This window comes from Salminus brasiliensis, chromosome 1, assembly GCF_030463535.1.
Source record: "Salminus brasiliensis chromosome 1, fSalBra1.hap2, whole genome shotgun sequence".
NCBI lineage: Eukaryota > Metazoa > Chordata > Actinopteri > Characiformes > Bryconidae > Salminus > Salminus brasiliensis.
The window spans coordinates 96186561-96198872 of record NC_132878.1 but is presented as its reverse complement, the minus strand read 5'-3'; the positions used below and the strand labels follow the sequence as shown (position 1 = coordinate 96198872).

The following is a 12312-nucleotide window of genomic DNA, read 5'->3' as shown; positions in this document are numbered from 1 at the left end:
AGTATACACTATGAATTATTCAGTATCCAATTTGAATTATTCAGTATACACTATGAATCATTCAGTATCCACTAAGAATTGTTCAGTATCTACTATGAATGATTCAGTATCCATTATGAATTATTCAGTATACACTATGAATTATTCAGTATCCAATTTGAATTATTCAGTATACACTATGAATTATTCAGTATACACTATGAATTATTCAGTATCCATTATGAATTATTCAGTATACACTATGAATTATTCAGTATCCAATTTGAATTATTCAGTATACACTATGAATTATTCAGTATACACTATGAATTATTCAGTATCCATTATGAATTATTCAGTATACACTATGAATTATTCAGTATCCACTATGAATTATTCAGTATCCACTAAGAATTATTCAGTATCCACTATGAATTATTCAGTATCCACTAAGAATTATTCAGTATCCACTATGAATTATTCAGTATCCAATTGGAAATATTCAGTATCCACTATGAATTATTAAGTATCCATTATGAATTATTCAGTATACACTATGAATTATTAAGTATCCATTATGAATTATTCAGTATCTACTATAAAACAAATATGAATCTTATGTTGTTTAATGTGAGGAGTGGAGGTATGGGCTACATACAGGCTGGGCAGTGTGTTAATAGTTAAATTTGACATCAGTATTGATGAACTGCCATTGTCCACTGTAGGAGGGGTTGACCTCTGTGTGAAGCTGCGTCCAGCTTGGAGGCTGACTTTGCAATTAGCAGGCTGGCTAAAGCAGCTACCATGAACAATGTGATTGTTTGGGTGGTGGACTGTAACTCACTCATGGAGGGCTGGGTGCCCACGTCTTGCTCCAGCTCGTCCTCCTCGATGCAGTCATAGGGCCAGCCAGGCAGAGTGTGCGGGTGTGTGTGTGTGAGTGTGTGCGTAGGGGAGTTGTAGAGGTGCAGGTTGAGGAAGGAGGACGAAGAGTGGCTGCTGGAGGAGGAGGAGCTGCTGTTGGAGATGGTGGAATGGGGTCGTTTAAAGGGGCTGGTGTGGTCCGAGGGGGAGACAGCCACGGAAGAGCGTGAGCGAGACTCTGAGGAAGAGGGAGACAGAGAGAGAGACACAGAGAGAGAGAGGGTCACTTTCTAATGAGCTCAGGATCAGCTCTTTTTAATACCCTTGATTTTGAAGAAACAACGGACGAGCAGGTGTCCCAATACTTTTGTCCAAACAGTGTATCCATTTATATGTAAATCCGAATTGAATGTGTGTGTGTGTGAGTGTTAGACTACCCACGTACACTTCTATCAGGACCATGCTGACAGTTGTGAGAGAGATAGAGGGAGAGCCAATCAGAGAGAGCTCTATAAACAGAGGGGTGAAGGAGTACCTGTCCCCTTCATGATGTAGTCCACGGCCCGGTCGCTGATGGCCGCCTCGCTGGGCTTGATGTCCATAAACGGCTTGTTGCCGATGCCCATAGAAACCATCTCCTGCATTCGCAACTCTGATGTTCACAGACAAAAAGTGATGGTTAGACATATATCATACAGGTGTGCACATGTACACAGTGGTGTGCAAAAGTTTGGACACCCCTGGTCAGTATATCTGGGAGTGTGAATAGTTAAGCCAGTAATGTAAGCAAGGTTCCCTGGGCTGCTGCACAAGCCCAGAGCATGACTGACCCACCCCCCACCATGTTTAACAGCTGGAGAGGGGTTCCTCTCCTACAATTCTGCACCCTATGATTGTGAACAAGCCACCGTCCTAACAAGCTAAGTACTGTTTCATTTCTCTGAGCCCTCCTCAGAGGAGCCCCTCGACTGACCTCGGTTCCTCAGCGCCTGTCTCCACAGGATTTTGCCAATGATGGCGGTCCAGGCTGCTTTGGTCTCGGCCGAGTTCGCCTGCAGGATGAAGGTGTCCTGAGACTTCCTGCGGCGGAACCAGATCTCAAAGCGCAGGCCGCTCTCGCCCACGTTCTCCGTCATCCCGATCTCCGCAGTCTTGGGGGGCAGGGGGGGAGGGGGCATATACGGACATATGAACATATATGGACAACATACACCTCCATACACAGCACCACGGTCTTACTACTACTGATATACAACAGTCAGCCATAACATTAAAACCACCAGCTGTCGGTTATTGTGTAGGTCCTTCTCGTGTCACCAAAACAGCTCTCAAGCAGCTCCACAAGAACCCTGGAAGTGTTCCAGATACCAGAGGTCACATTCAGGGTTCTTGTGGAGCTGCTTGAGAGCTGTTTCTGTGATGTTCTGACCCAGTCATTGTCTAGAACATTACAGTTGTGGCTCAGGTTCTAGACAATGACTGGGTCAGAACGTCTCCAAAACAGCTCTCAAGCAGCTCCACAAGAACCCTGAAGGTGACCTGTGGTATCTGGAACACCTCCAGGCGATGGGCAGCAGTCTAGTAGGTTGTGAGGTGGGGCCTCCATGAAGATCAATGAGGCAACCTTGAGCACCGTGTCTGGAGCAGTTTTGGTAGGTCCTGACCAGTGCAACCCAAGAACACCACACAAGACCTGCCTGATGTTTTGGAGATGTTCTGACCCAGTCATTGTCTAGAACCTCACAGTTGTGGCTCAGGTTCTTACGCTTGACCATTGTTCCTGCTTCCACACCTCCATCACCTTCAAGAACTGCCTAATAGATCCATTCCTTGACAGGAGCCACTGGAGCCAGATCATCAATGACCTTCACTTCACCTGTCAGTGGTTTCAATGTTATGGCTGATCAGTCTATGTATAGCAATATTAGACCAGCTGACCTTCTGGGATCACTGGGATGACCTTTACCTTATATGACTGTTTGTAGATGTAGATATCATATCCCCCCTCGATCTTTTTGGTCTTGCTGAAGAGGATGAGGTCCTCAAACAGGAAGACGTGCCGGAGGTACTTCTTGCGTCCACACCACACCATGAACTCATCTTGACACCTCAGCTGCCCCTGCTCCTTCAGATTCACCTACAGAGCAGAGAGGAAAATGGACAAAAGTATTGGGACACCTGCTTTCAGCTAAATTTTGGAGCACTGCTGTGGACCCCACCTCAACCCATGACTCTCCAATTCATCCCTGGATGAACACTGGAGTGTCCTCAATGCTGGGGGGCTTTATACCCCTCTATATGATGCTGATCTGCTCCAGAGAGTCCTATTCTATTGGCAGTACTTCTATGTGTGTGTATGTGCATTTGCACATCTGTGTCAGCAATGGGTGCAACTTAAAGTAGCTGAATGCCTTCATTAGAAGGGGTGTCCATAAGTATTTGGACATATAGTGTACAATCACGAGACACTTACGTCACATCCACGGATGGCGTCCATGGCCAGCAGGTCGTTTCCATGGCGCAGCTGGAATTTGACCATCTCCTCCGCAGCCTTGAGGTCGGTGAGCTCCTGCTCCTGGGACTGACCGCACTCCTTTATCAGGTCCTTCAGCAGCAGTGCGTATTTACTCATCCTCTGTATGGGCTTCAGCAGGTAGGAGGCCAGGTCCATCTTGTCCTCCAGCTCCACCTGTTTGTTCTGGGTGGGACGGATAAACGTTCTGCCTTAAATTCAATCCTAACAAACAACATTTTCAGAAAGTCACCAGTTCACCGACTCTCCACAGCAGTGCAACTGAATTCAGCCTCTGCATTTAGCCCATCCATCTGCAATGAGCCGGCTCTACCCATTAAGTGCCACCAGGGGGCCCTCTAGCCACCTGTTGGCCTACTACTGTGCACTCTCCACACATCGATGCTCAGAGCCCTGCACTTACCACTGAAAGTCCGTCTATTTCTCTGTGCATACTTCCTTAGCCCCCTTTAGCATCAGCTTCAGCCAGTTAGCCTCCCACAGGACCAGGGCTGCCCCCCCCCTCCCACATACCACCACCTCAGCACCAGATGCTTCATCATTCCATAGTAAGAGAGATACTGAGCAATACGCTAAAGCTGAAGCGCCCGGGCCTTTCTTCACCACCCAAGCGACGGCACATATCTGCATTTGCCCACCAGTGGTGCATTTGCCCACTAGTACTGGTGAACCAACTATGAAAATAAATTCATATATAAATGGCTAAATATTTTATCTGTGTAATATAATTTCAAAATATATAATTTAATGTTATTTTTAATATATATATATGTTTTATCATGACATCTTGGTGCTCTTGGGGGCCCCCTGGTAGCACTGGGGCCCTAAGCAGCCGCATAATTCGAGTACGCCTTGGGCCGGCTCTGAATATTTGGGTGGTGGGATGTTCTCAGTGCTTGCAGAGACACTGACTGACATGGTGGTGGTGGCGAGTGTGTGTTAGTAGTGTGTGTTGAGCTGCTGGGACGAGTGGATTAGATACAGCAGTGCTGCTGTAGTGCTTAAACACCTGCTGCACTGAGAGTCCAACAGTCCACCAACCAGAAATATCCGGTCGGCAGTGTCCTGTGGGCAGCATTGCTGATTATTTTGTGTTGCCCATGATTACGCTAGAACAGTCTACGTATACAAAGGCATGGATTTAGCGCAGGGGCCCTGTAGATGGACACTGACTGGACCTGGGAGAATGACCTGATGGCCTGTAGGATCCTGGACGGGCTGTGTGTATAATTCCCTGCCTTGTACCTAAGTCATACACAGTCATGTGAGATACAGCTGCCAGCGAAATGCCTACTTGAGTAGCTCACCTTGAAGAAGCTGTTTCCGTGGCTGGTGAGCAGGGCGTCTGAGCGGGGTTTGTTTTTGCTGTATAGGGCGTACATGCCAAACTGCTCCTCCTGTGAAATAAACACAGCGACAGTGATCATTCAATACTGCCCTCACCCAAATATCCAGGCTTTACAACCCTGTTTACCACCCTGTTATTTTCCATTACCTGGTTTACGGCACTGCGGCAGCTCACAGGGGCCACATAGCATGGCATAGCCTAGCCTTACCTAACCTAACCTTTTTTTTTCTGGACATAGTTCCTGTCCTTTCTGTTTGTATGTTTAGCTAGCAAGCTATTAAGATGGCAAAGCCAGTCGGCTACCGTTAGCTTTTAGCTCACTTTCCATGCTTCACCCTCCTTGCTTGCAGAGTTTAAGCTCCTCTTCTGCGGACACTGGCACAGAAAAACAGCCTCGGCTATAAGGCTAAACCTGGTTTCCGTAGCAACGGGATTGTCATATTTAGCATTAAGTCTGGAGGGTGATGAGCTGCTTTCCAGGATCAACACCACCATATTTTCCTGATGTCGCAGTAGAGTTTTACTGCATCACCAGCTTTGACTTGAGCTAAATACCGGGGGTGTAGGTAGAACGAGTCGGGACTGTGATGTAACAGTTTTGGGGTTTGAGAATTAGCCTGTTTTCCAGCTTTGTTTTGGTTCTGCTGGAGGTTCTGCTGAAGGAGGATCACAGTTTGTCTCTTCCATGCACTGAACTCTCATCATTTAACCATGAGAAGATACACACACCTTTAACCCATCATGATTTTGACCATTCAGTCTTTTCTAGGGTTACATAAGGGGCGGAGCATTGACTCTGATTGGGTGTAGTCAGGAGTACTCACATGTCTCAGGAAGCAGCTGCTGACGGACAGTGGAGTGTGTGCACATCGCTCCAGGTCTTTCAGGAAGTACTGGCTGTGGAAATCACACAGTTTCTCCAAGTTCCCAAAGATGATGCTACGCTTGCCTCTCAGGTCCTGAGGCAGGTCCAGTCTCTCCATCTCGGGGAAGTAGTGTTCGGTGATGTAGGACAGGGAACGCACGTATTCCCTCTCTGTGGAGATCATCTCATCCATAATGTGCTGGATTTTGCTGTAGGAGACAGATAACAATGTGTCAATGGTTCCATATAACACCAAAAAGAGTCATATATGTCATGCACTGTATTGACAAAAGTATTGGGACACCATCTCATTCACTGTTTCTTCTGAAATCATAAGTATTAAAAATGTTTATCCTGCTTTTGCTGGAGTAGCTGTCTCTACTGTCCAGGGAAGAAGAAGATTTTTGGAGAAGAACATTGCTGTGAGGATTTGATTGATTGCATTCAGCAAACCTCATTATCCTCAACTCATCCCAGAAGTACTGGAAGGAGCACCACCATCCATCATTCCAGAGAACACAGTTCTTCCACTGCTCCACAGCTCCTCAATGCTGGGGGGCTTTATACCCCTCTACTAGCCCACGCCTGGCATTAGGCAGCATGGTGCCAATCTGCTCCAGAGAGTCCTATTCTATTGGCAGGTATTCTCTACAGGGACTAGACAAGCTGTGTGTGTATATGTGTGCATTTGCACATCTGTGTCAGCAACGGGTACAACTTAAAATAGCTGAATGCATTCATTTGAAGGGGTGTCCACAAACATTTGGCCATGTAGTGTGTGTATGTATGTACGAATCTCGGTCTCACCCGCTCTGTCTCTTGGTTTCTCCTTCGGCGAGTCTGCAGTTTGCTCTGGACGGGGACGACAGGCTGCGGCTGCGGATCAGCGGTGGGCTCTTCACCTCCGGCCGGTGCAGCTTCTTCTCCACACACACGTTGTTGCTGACCTCCAGGCCTTTAATGTACACCCCCGTGTAGCCGTGGTGCTCCCGCAGCCCCAGATCGTGGCTCACCGTCTTCTTCATGATCTTCTTTAAGGGAGGCTTGCGGTGGCTCTTGTAGGCCGGCTCTGAGCGGCAGGAGTGCAGGGAGTCCACGGTGCAGTCGCTGTCCGTGTCATCAAACAGCGAAGGAGAGAGTTTCCCGCTGTCCAATGGGAAGGGAGGGAACGGGAAAAGCGAATGGCCTTTGGACAAAGGTCCAGCTGAGTGGGGCTTCCTCTCCTCAAAGTCAAACACCCTGCAGCCCTGAGGAGGCGGAGTCTCGGGCAAGGAGCTGCTGTCCAGGGACGTTTTCCTGGACCTCTCGGCAGGTGGGGGTGCGCAGGACCCGGGCTCTGAGAGGTCAGAGGAGTTGCGGTCTGGTGTGCTGCTCTCAGGCTCTGATAATAACATGTAATAATGACATAGAATTACATAAAGGGAGGCAGTGTTTCTATGGTATTCCAGGTGGTTGCTAGGGGGTCGCTAGGGGGTTGCTATGAAGTTGCTTAGTGGTTGTCGCATGGGTGTTTGATAAGTGGTTGATAGGCTACAAGGTGGTGGTTGCTATGGCGTTGCAAGATGGTTGCTATGGTGTTGCTAGGTGGTTGCTAGGCAACTGCTGTGGTATCCCACAAATATGTCAGAACATTCATGCACAGAAATATTTGTGGTTGGCTCAAATAGTATCTCTACAGTGGGACAGCGCTAAATATACTAAATATACATAATAAGAGTCCTGTGTATGAAACTCTATTACCATGTAAAAATATATTATATTATTTTATATTGTAATTATATTATATTATATTATATTATATTTAAAAATATATTAGATACATATAAATCAACATATATGTTGCTGTTATCATATACTAGTATATAAATTCGCATTTTGATTAAATAAAATGTATTAATAATTTCAAAATATTATAATCAATAGGGTCTCTGGCCATACTATTTAATATTAATTCGATCTTTAAATTAAAATAAGTAAAATGAAATTTAAATAATTTGTCTAAATGATTTATTGGGAATTAAAAAATAATAAAATAAATAAAACAAAAAAGTACAGTTATTGTTGGTCTACAATACATATAAGTAATATATAAATATATAAATTCATCAATATAAGCCTTAAATTATCTCAATTATATGTGTAGTATTTTTGTCATGTTTTGTTTTACATTTTATTCCTATTAAAATAATTAATAGTCAGACTGAATCATTAATTGGATTAATACTGAATAGTACAGCCAGAGCCACTAATTATGATAATGATATTATTTAAATTAAGTAATATTATCTAAATATAAACCTTATATACTAGTATATGGTAACATGAACTGCTGTCTTTATCTAAAATATTCTGCATATTTGTTTGCAGATGTATTATATAATATATAAAATATATAAAAATAATTCATTTTGGGGCAAAGTATCTTTCTTCTCTTCATACTAACAGACAAATCCAAAAAGCTTGGTGTATTGTTGCATTGCTGTTCCTCCAGTATCATGAATATTAGACAAAATATGAGATTTCATAATGAAACATTCTCCTAAGAGAAGCAAACAGCATAAGAGCGTATTCATAAACAGCTCAGTTACAGTCAGTGTGGTGGAGGACTCTACAGAGGCTACTGACCCAGCAGTTTCTCAGCTGACTCTGTGGCTCCTGTCAGCGCCTCCTCCAGCCTCCTCCTGGTCTGCTGGCACTCTGTCCAGACCAGATTCCAGTGCTTCAGCTCTCGTGGGCTGCCCAGCTTGGACACTGTCTCGTTCAGCGAGCTGAAGTTCTCCAGGGTGAATTTACTGGCCTCGCTGAGGTAGTCCTGCAGAACCTGCAGGACCTCTGGAGAGTAGCGAGCACCACTGCCCTCCACACTCAACTGCTGGAAGTAGTCGTGGCAGTGTGCCATCCACTGGCCAGCCTGCAGGGGAGAGGAGTGGTTCAGTTATTCAGGTCATCTTGACACCAAATCATCTAGTAATTAATCACCCTATGATTAGCAAAGGCGTCCGAAGTGTTGACACTCATTCCTCAGGTAGAAGTAAGTGGAGATACTAGGTTTTAAAAGACTTCTATAGAAGCTGAAGTATCAACTGAAGCTTTTTACTCCAGTAAAAGTGTAAAAGTACTGGTTTCAGAACGACTTCAAGTAGAAAAGTAAAAGTAATGGAAGGAAAACAAAAACCGAAAGCTTAGGCCTCACCACAGGGGTCTATAGTGCACTACCCCCCCTCCCCAAAAACCCATTTCTCTAAAAGCCATAATGAGGATACTGTTGTATATTAATATTAATATCTGATATTATAATGTTCTATTAAAATGTTGATGTTAAAAATGTTGGGCTGCACTAGGCTCCTGTTTCAGCTGCAGATCTGCCCATTGAAAATGAAGCATTTCAGTAATATCAGCTCTATTAAAGGAGCGTCTCTGTGCTCTACTGAGCATCAACATGAGCTTCATGGAGGAAAATATGAGGAGTCGTTGTCTAGAAGTTCTGTAAAGCTGCAGAAAGTCAGACTTCAGAGGCGTGTGATCAATAAGCTTTATTGGAATGTAAATGTGATCAATAAGCTTTATTGGAGTGTAAATGTGATCAATAAGCTTTATTGGAATGTAAATGTGATCAATAAGCTTTATTGGAATGTAAATGTGGGGCTCAGTCGGGACGTTTCACTGCAGCTCTCTTGAGTCTCTGCCACGGACACAGTCTTCATACTAGACTACAGACACAGTCTGCTGTGAGCTGCTGGAGAGTGACGGGACGTGTGCAGGTGTGATGGATCTCTTATAAACCAATAGGGAATCAGAATGGAGTCTGTTTATACTTCTCATCCAATCAGGATCAGACTCTCACTTTCAGGATGGAGAGATTTATCTGGATAAATAAATAAATAAACAAAGGGGAATGAAATAGGAGGAACGAGGCTGTTTTTAAAATGTAAGGAGGAGAAAGTTCAGATAATTTGGTGAAAATGTAAGAAGTAGAAGTAAAAAGTCGGCAGAAATTATAATGATAATAAATTATAATAAATTATAATAAATTATAATAAATAATCACTCCAGTAAAGTTTAGATAACCAGCATTTCTACTGTAGTGAGATAACGGAGTGTTTGTACTTCATTACTGGACACCTGGCAGATGTCACCCGTCGGTTCCCTGTTCTCCTCATGTTAAGACACAGGGTTCTTTACCGAGTCGTAGAACTCGTAGAGCTTGAGCAGGATGTCCAGCTCACTCCGGCGCGTGTCCGTCTGCTGGGTGATGGAGCTGATGTTCTGCTTGAAGTCCAGTAAAGCTGAGTTGGACACGTGTCTGGACTCCCTCATCAGCGCCATGGCCTGCTTCTGCTGGAGCTGTTCAGAACACACGTCCAAGATCAACACAGAAGAAATCCTGCCGTTAAAAAACTGGTCTAGGGTGAAGCTATTTTTGCTAGATGGTTGCCATGGTATACCATGTGGTCGCTGTAGGGCTGCTGGGAAGTTGGTAGGTGGTTACAGTGGTGTTGCTAGGTGGTGGCTAGGTTGTTTTTTTCATGTTTCTAGATGTTGATATGGTATTCCAGGTGGTTGACAGGTGGCTATGCAGTTATTTATTGGTTACTAGGTGATGGCTAGACTACTATTATGTTGCTAGATGGTTGCAATGGTGTTGTTAGGTGGTTGCTAGGTAACACTGGAAACTAGTGTTTCCAGATGTTGATATGGTATTCCAGGTGGTTGATAGGTATTTAGTGGTTGCTAGATGCTTGCTAGGTGATACAATGTTTCTATGGTATTCCAGGTGGTTGCTGAGGGGCTGCTGGGAAGGTGGTAGGTGGTTACAGTGGTGATGCTAGATGGTTGCAATTATATTGCTAGATGGTTGCTAGGTCATTACTTTCATGTTTCTAGATTTTAATATGGTTTTCCAGGTGGTTGACAGATACTTGCTATGCAGTTATTTATTGGTTGCTAAGTGATGGCTAAGTTACCATGGTGTTGCTGGATGATTGTAATGATATTGCTAGGTGGTTGCCAGGTGAGTACTTTATATGTTTCCAGATGTTGATATGGTATTCAAGGTGGTTGATTGGTGATTAGTGGTTGCTAAGTGATGGCTAGGTTACTATGGTGTTGCTAGATGTTTGCTAGGCGATTGCTACAATGTTTCTATGGTATTCCAGGTTTTAGTGGCTGAATGGGTGTAGCTAAAATGTGGCTAGGTTACTATGGTGTTGCTAGATGGTTTAAATTAGATTTCAGGGGTTGCTAGGTGAGTACTTTATGTTTCCAGATGTTGAAATGGTATTCCAGGTGGTTGCTATGTGGTTGCTATGGAGTTGCTTAGTGGTTGATTGGGTGCTGCTAAATGGTGGCTAGGTTAGTATAGCATTGCTATAGGGTTACAATGATATTGCAATGTTTCTATGGTATTCCAGGGGGTTGCTATGTGGCTGCAATGAAGTTACTTCATGGTTGTTGCATGGCTGTTACTAGGTGGTGGTTGCCATGGTGTCGCAACACGGTTGCTATGGTGTTGTTAGGTGGGTGCTATGGAGTTTCCTGGTAGTTGTTAGAAAGTTCCTAGGCAGTTGTTATGGTATCCCACATGGTTGCTGTGGTACCCTGCGCGCTCGGTTGGGTGTTACTAGTGTATGTGAATGATCGTGACAGAAGAGCGTCCGAGTTCGCGTCCTTCAGGAGAAAGACCCTCACCGCTGCCTCCTCGCTGAACTGCTCCAGGCTTCGTCTCATGTCCTGCAGGGAGCCGAGGGTGAAGGTGAGCGAGTCCAGGGGAGCCAGGTGCTTCTCTACCTCCACACTGAACCAGCGCTTCATCTGCCCAAACACACGACCCGCAGGGACACAGGTCACAGACTGACCCGAGAACCAGACCAGACTACTCAGGTAAATGTAGGAGATTCACCAACTCGGACTCACCTTCTCACTCTCCTCCTGGAAGGTGCGGCCCTCCAGGAGATTCTCCAGCTGCTGAAGGGATTTGTTGGACAGGATGACGAGTTTATGGACCTCCTCATCCATCTGGTTGTAGAGGGAACAGGCCATGTCCACAGCATCCCTACAGTTACACACACACACACATAGATATAGGACTGGATGGAGCTCCACCATCCATCATTCCAGAGAACCCAGCTCTTCCACTGCTTCACAGCTCCTCAATGCTGCTGCTGGGGGGCTTTATACCCCTCTATAGCCCAAGCCTGGCATTAGGCAGCATGGGGCCGATAGGACCATGGTTATCTGCTCCAGAGAGTCCTATTCTACTGGCAGTACTTCTCTAAGGACTAGACAAGCTGTGTGTGTGTGTGTGTGTGTGTGTGTGTGTGTGTACCTGTAGGTGTCGATTTCACACGTTTCCTCTTTTCTGACCCGTGCCAGGAAGGTGCCCCCCTCCATCCTGAGGCAGTTCAGATGTGTGTCCTCCAACACACTCCTCATTAGGTTCCTCTCCTGGCTTATCACCTCGGACACCTCCTGACGGACCACACACACACTCACCAGGTTCATCAGCTGGTCAAACAGCTGGATAATGATATAGGGTATAAAGAGAGCATGGACAATAATATATATTTTTTAAAATATATATATATTTACATATACTTCATATAGACTGTAGAAATTGAGAAGCTCCGCCTCTAAAACGATCAGTTTAAAAGGTTTAAATTACAGAATGAACGTCTAATTTAAGTTCTCCGATTTTCCAAGGAGCTCTTGTTTCCTCCACCTTCA

At 44.9% G+C, this 12312-nt stretch overlaps 1 protein-coding gene across 1 annotated transcript in view; it reads right to left on the bottom strand.

The window, feature by feature from the left end:
* Window positions 1-12312, bottom strand: part of plekhg4b (pleckstrin homology domain containing, family G (with RhoGef domain) member 4B) — a 49628-nt gene that overhangs the window by 9150 nt on the left and 28166 nt on the right. The window contains exons 11-23 of the mRNA XM_072692494.1: window positions 11915-12057; window positions 11503-11641; window positions 11278-11400; window positions 9772-9933; window positions 8215-8500; window positions 6397-6970; window positions 5549-5798; window positions 4684-4773; window positions 3317-3541; window positions 2810-2980; window positions 1817-1994; window positions 1379-1495; window positions 824-1081 (exon numbers count right to left, since the gene is read on the bottom strand). Coding sequence (XP_072548595.1) covers window positions 824-1081; window positions 1379-1495; window positions 1817-1994; window positions 2810-2980; window positions 3317-3541; window positions 4684-4773; window positions 5549-5798; window positions 6397-6970; window positions 8215-8500; window positions 9772-9933; window positions 11278-11400; window positions 11503-11641; window positions 11915-12057 — 2716 coding nt within the window. The remainder of the gene's footprint in view (window positions 1-823; window positions 1082-1378; window positions 1496-1816; window positions 1995-2809; window positions 2981-3316; window positions 3542-4683; window positions 4774-5548; window positions 5799-6396; window positions 6971-8214; window positions 8501-9771; window positions 9934-11277; window positions 11401-11502; window positions 11642-11914; window positions 12058-12312) is intronic.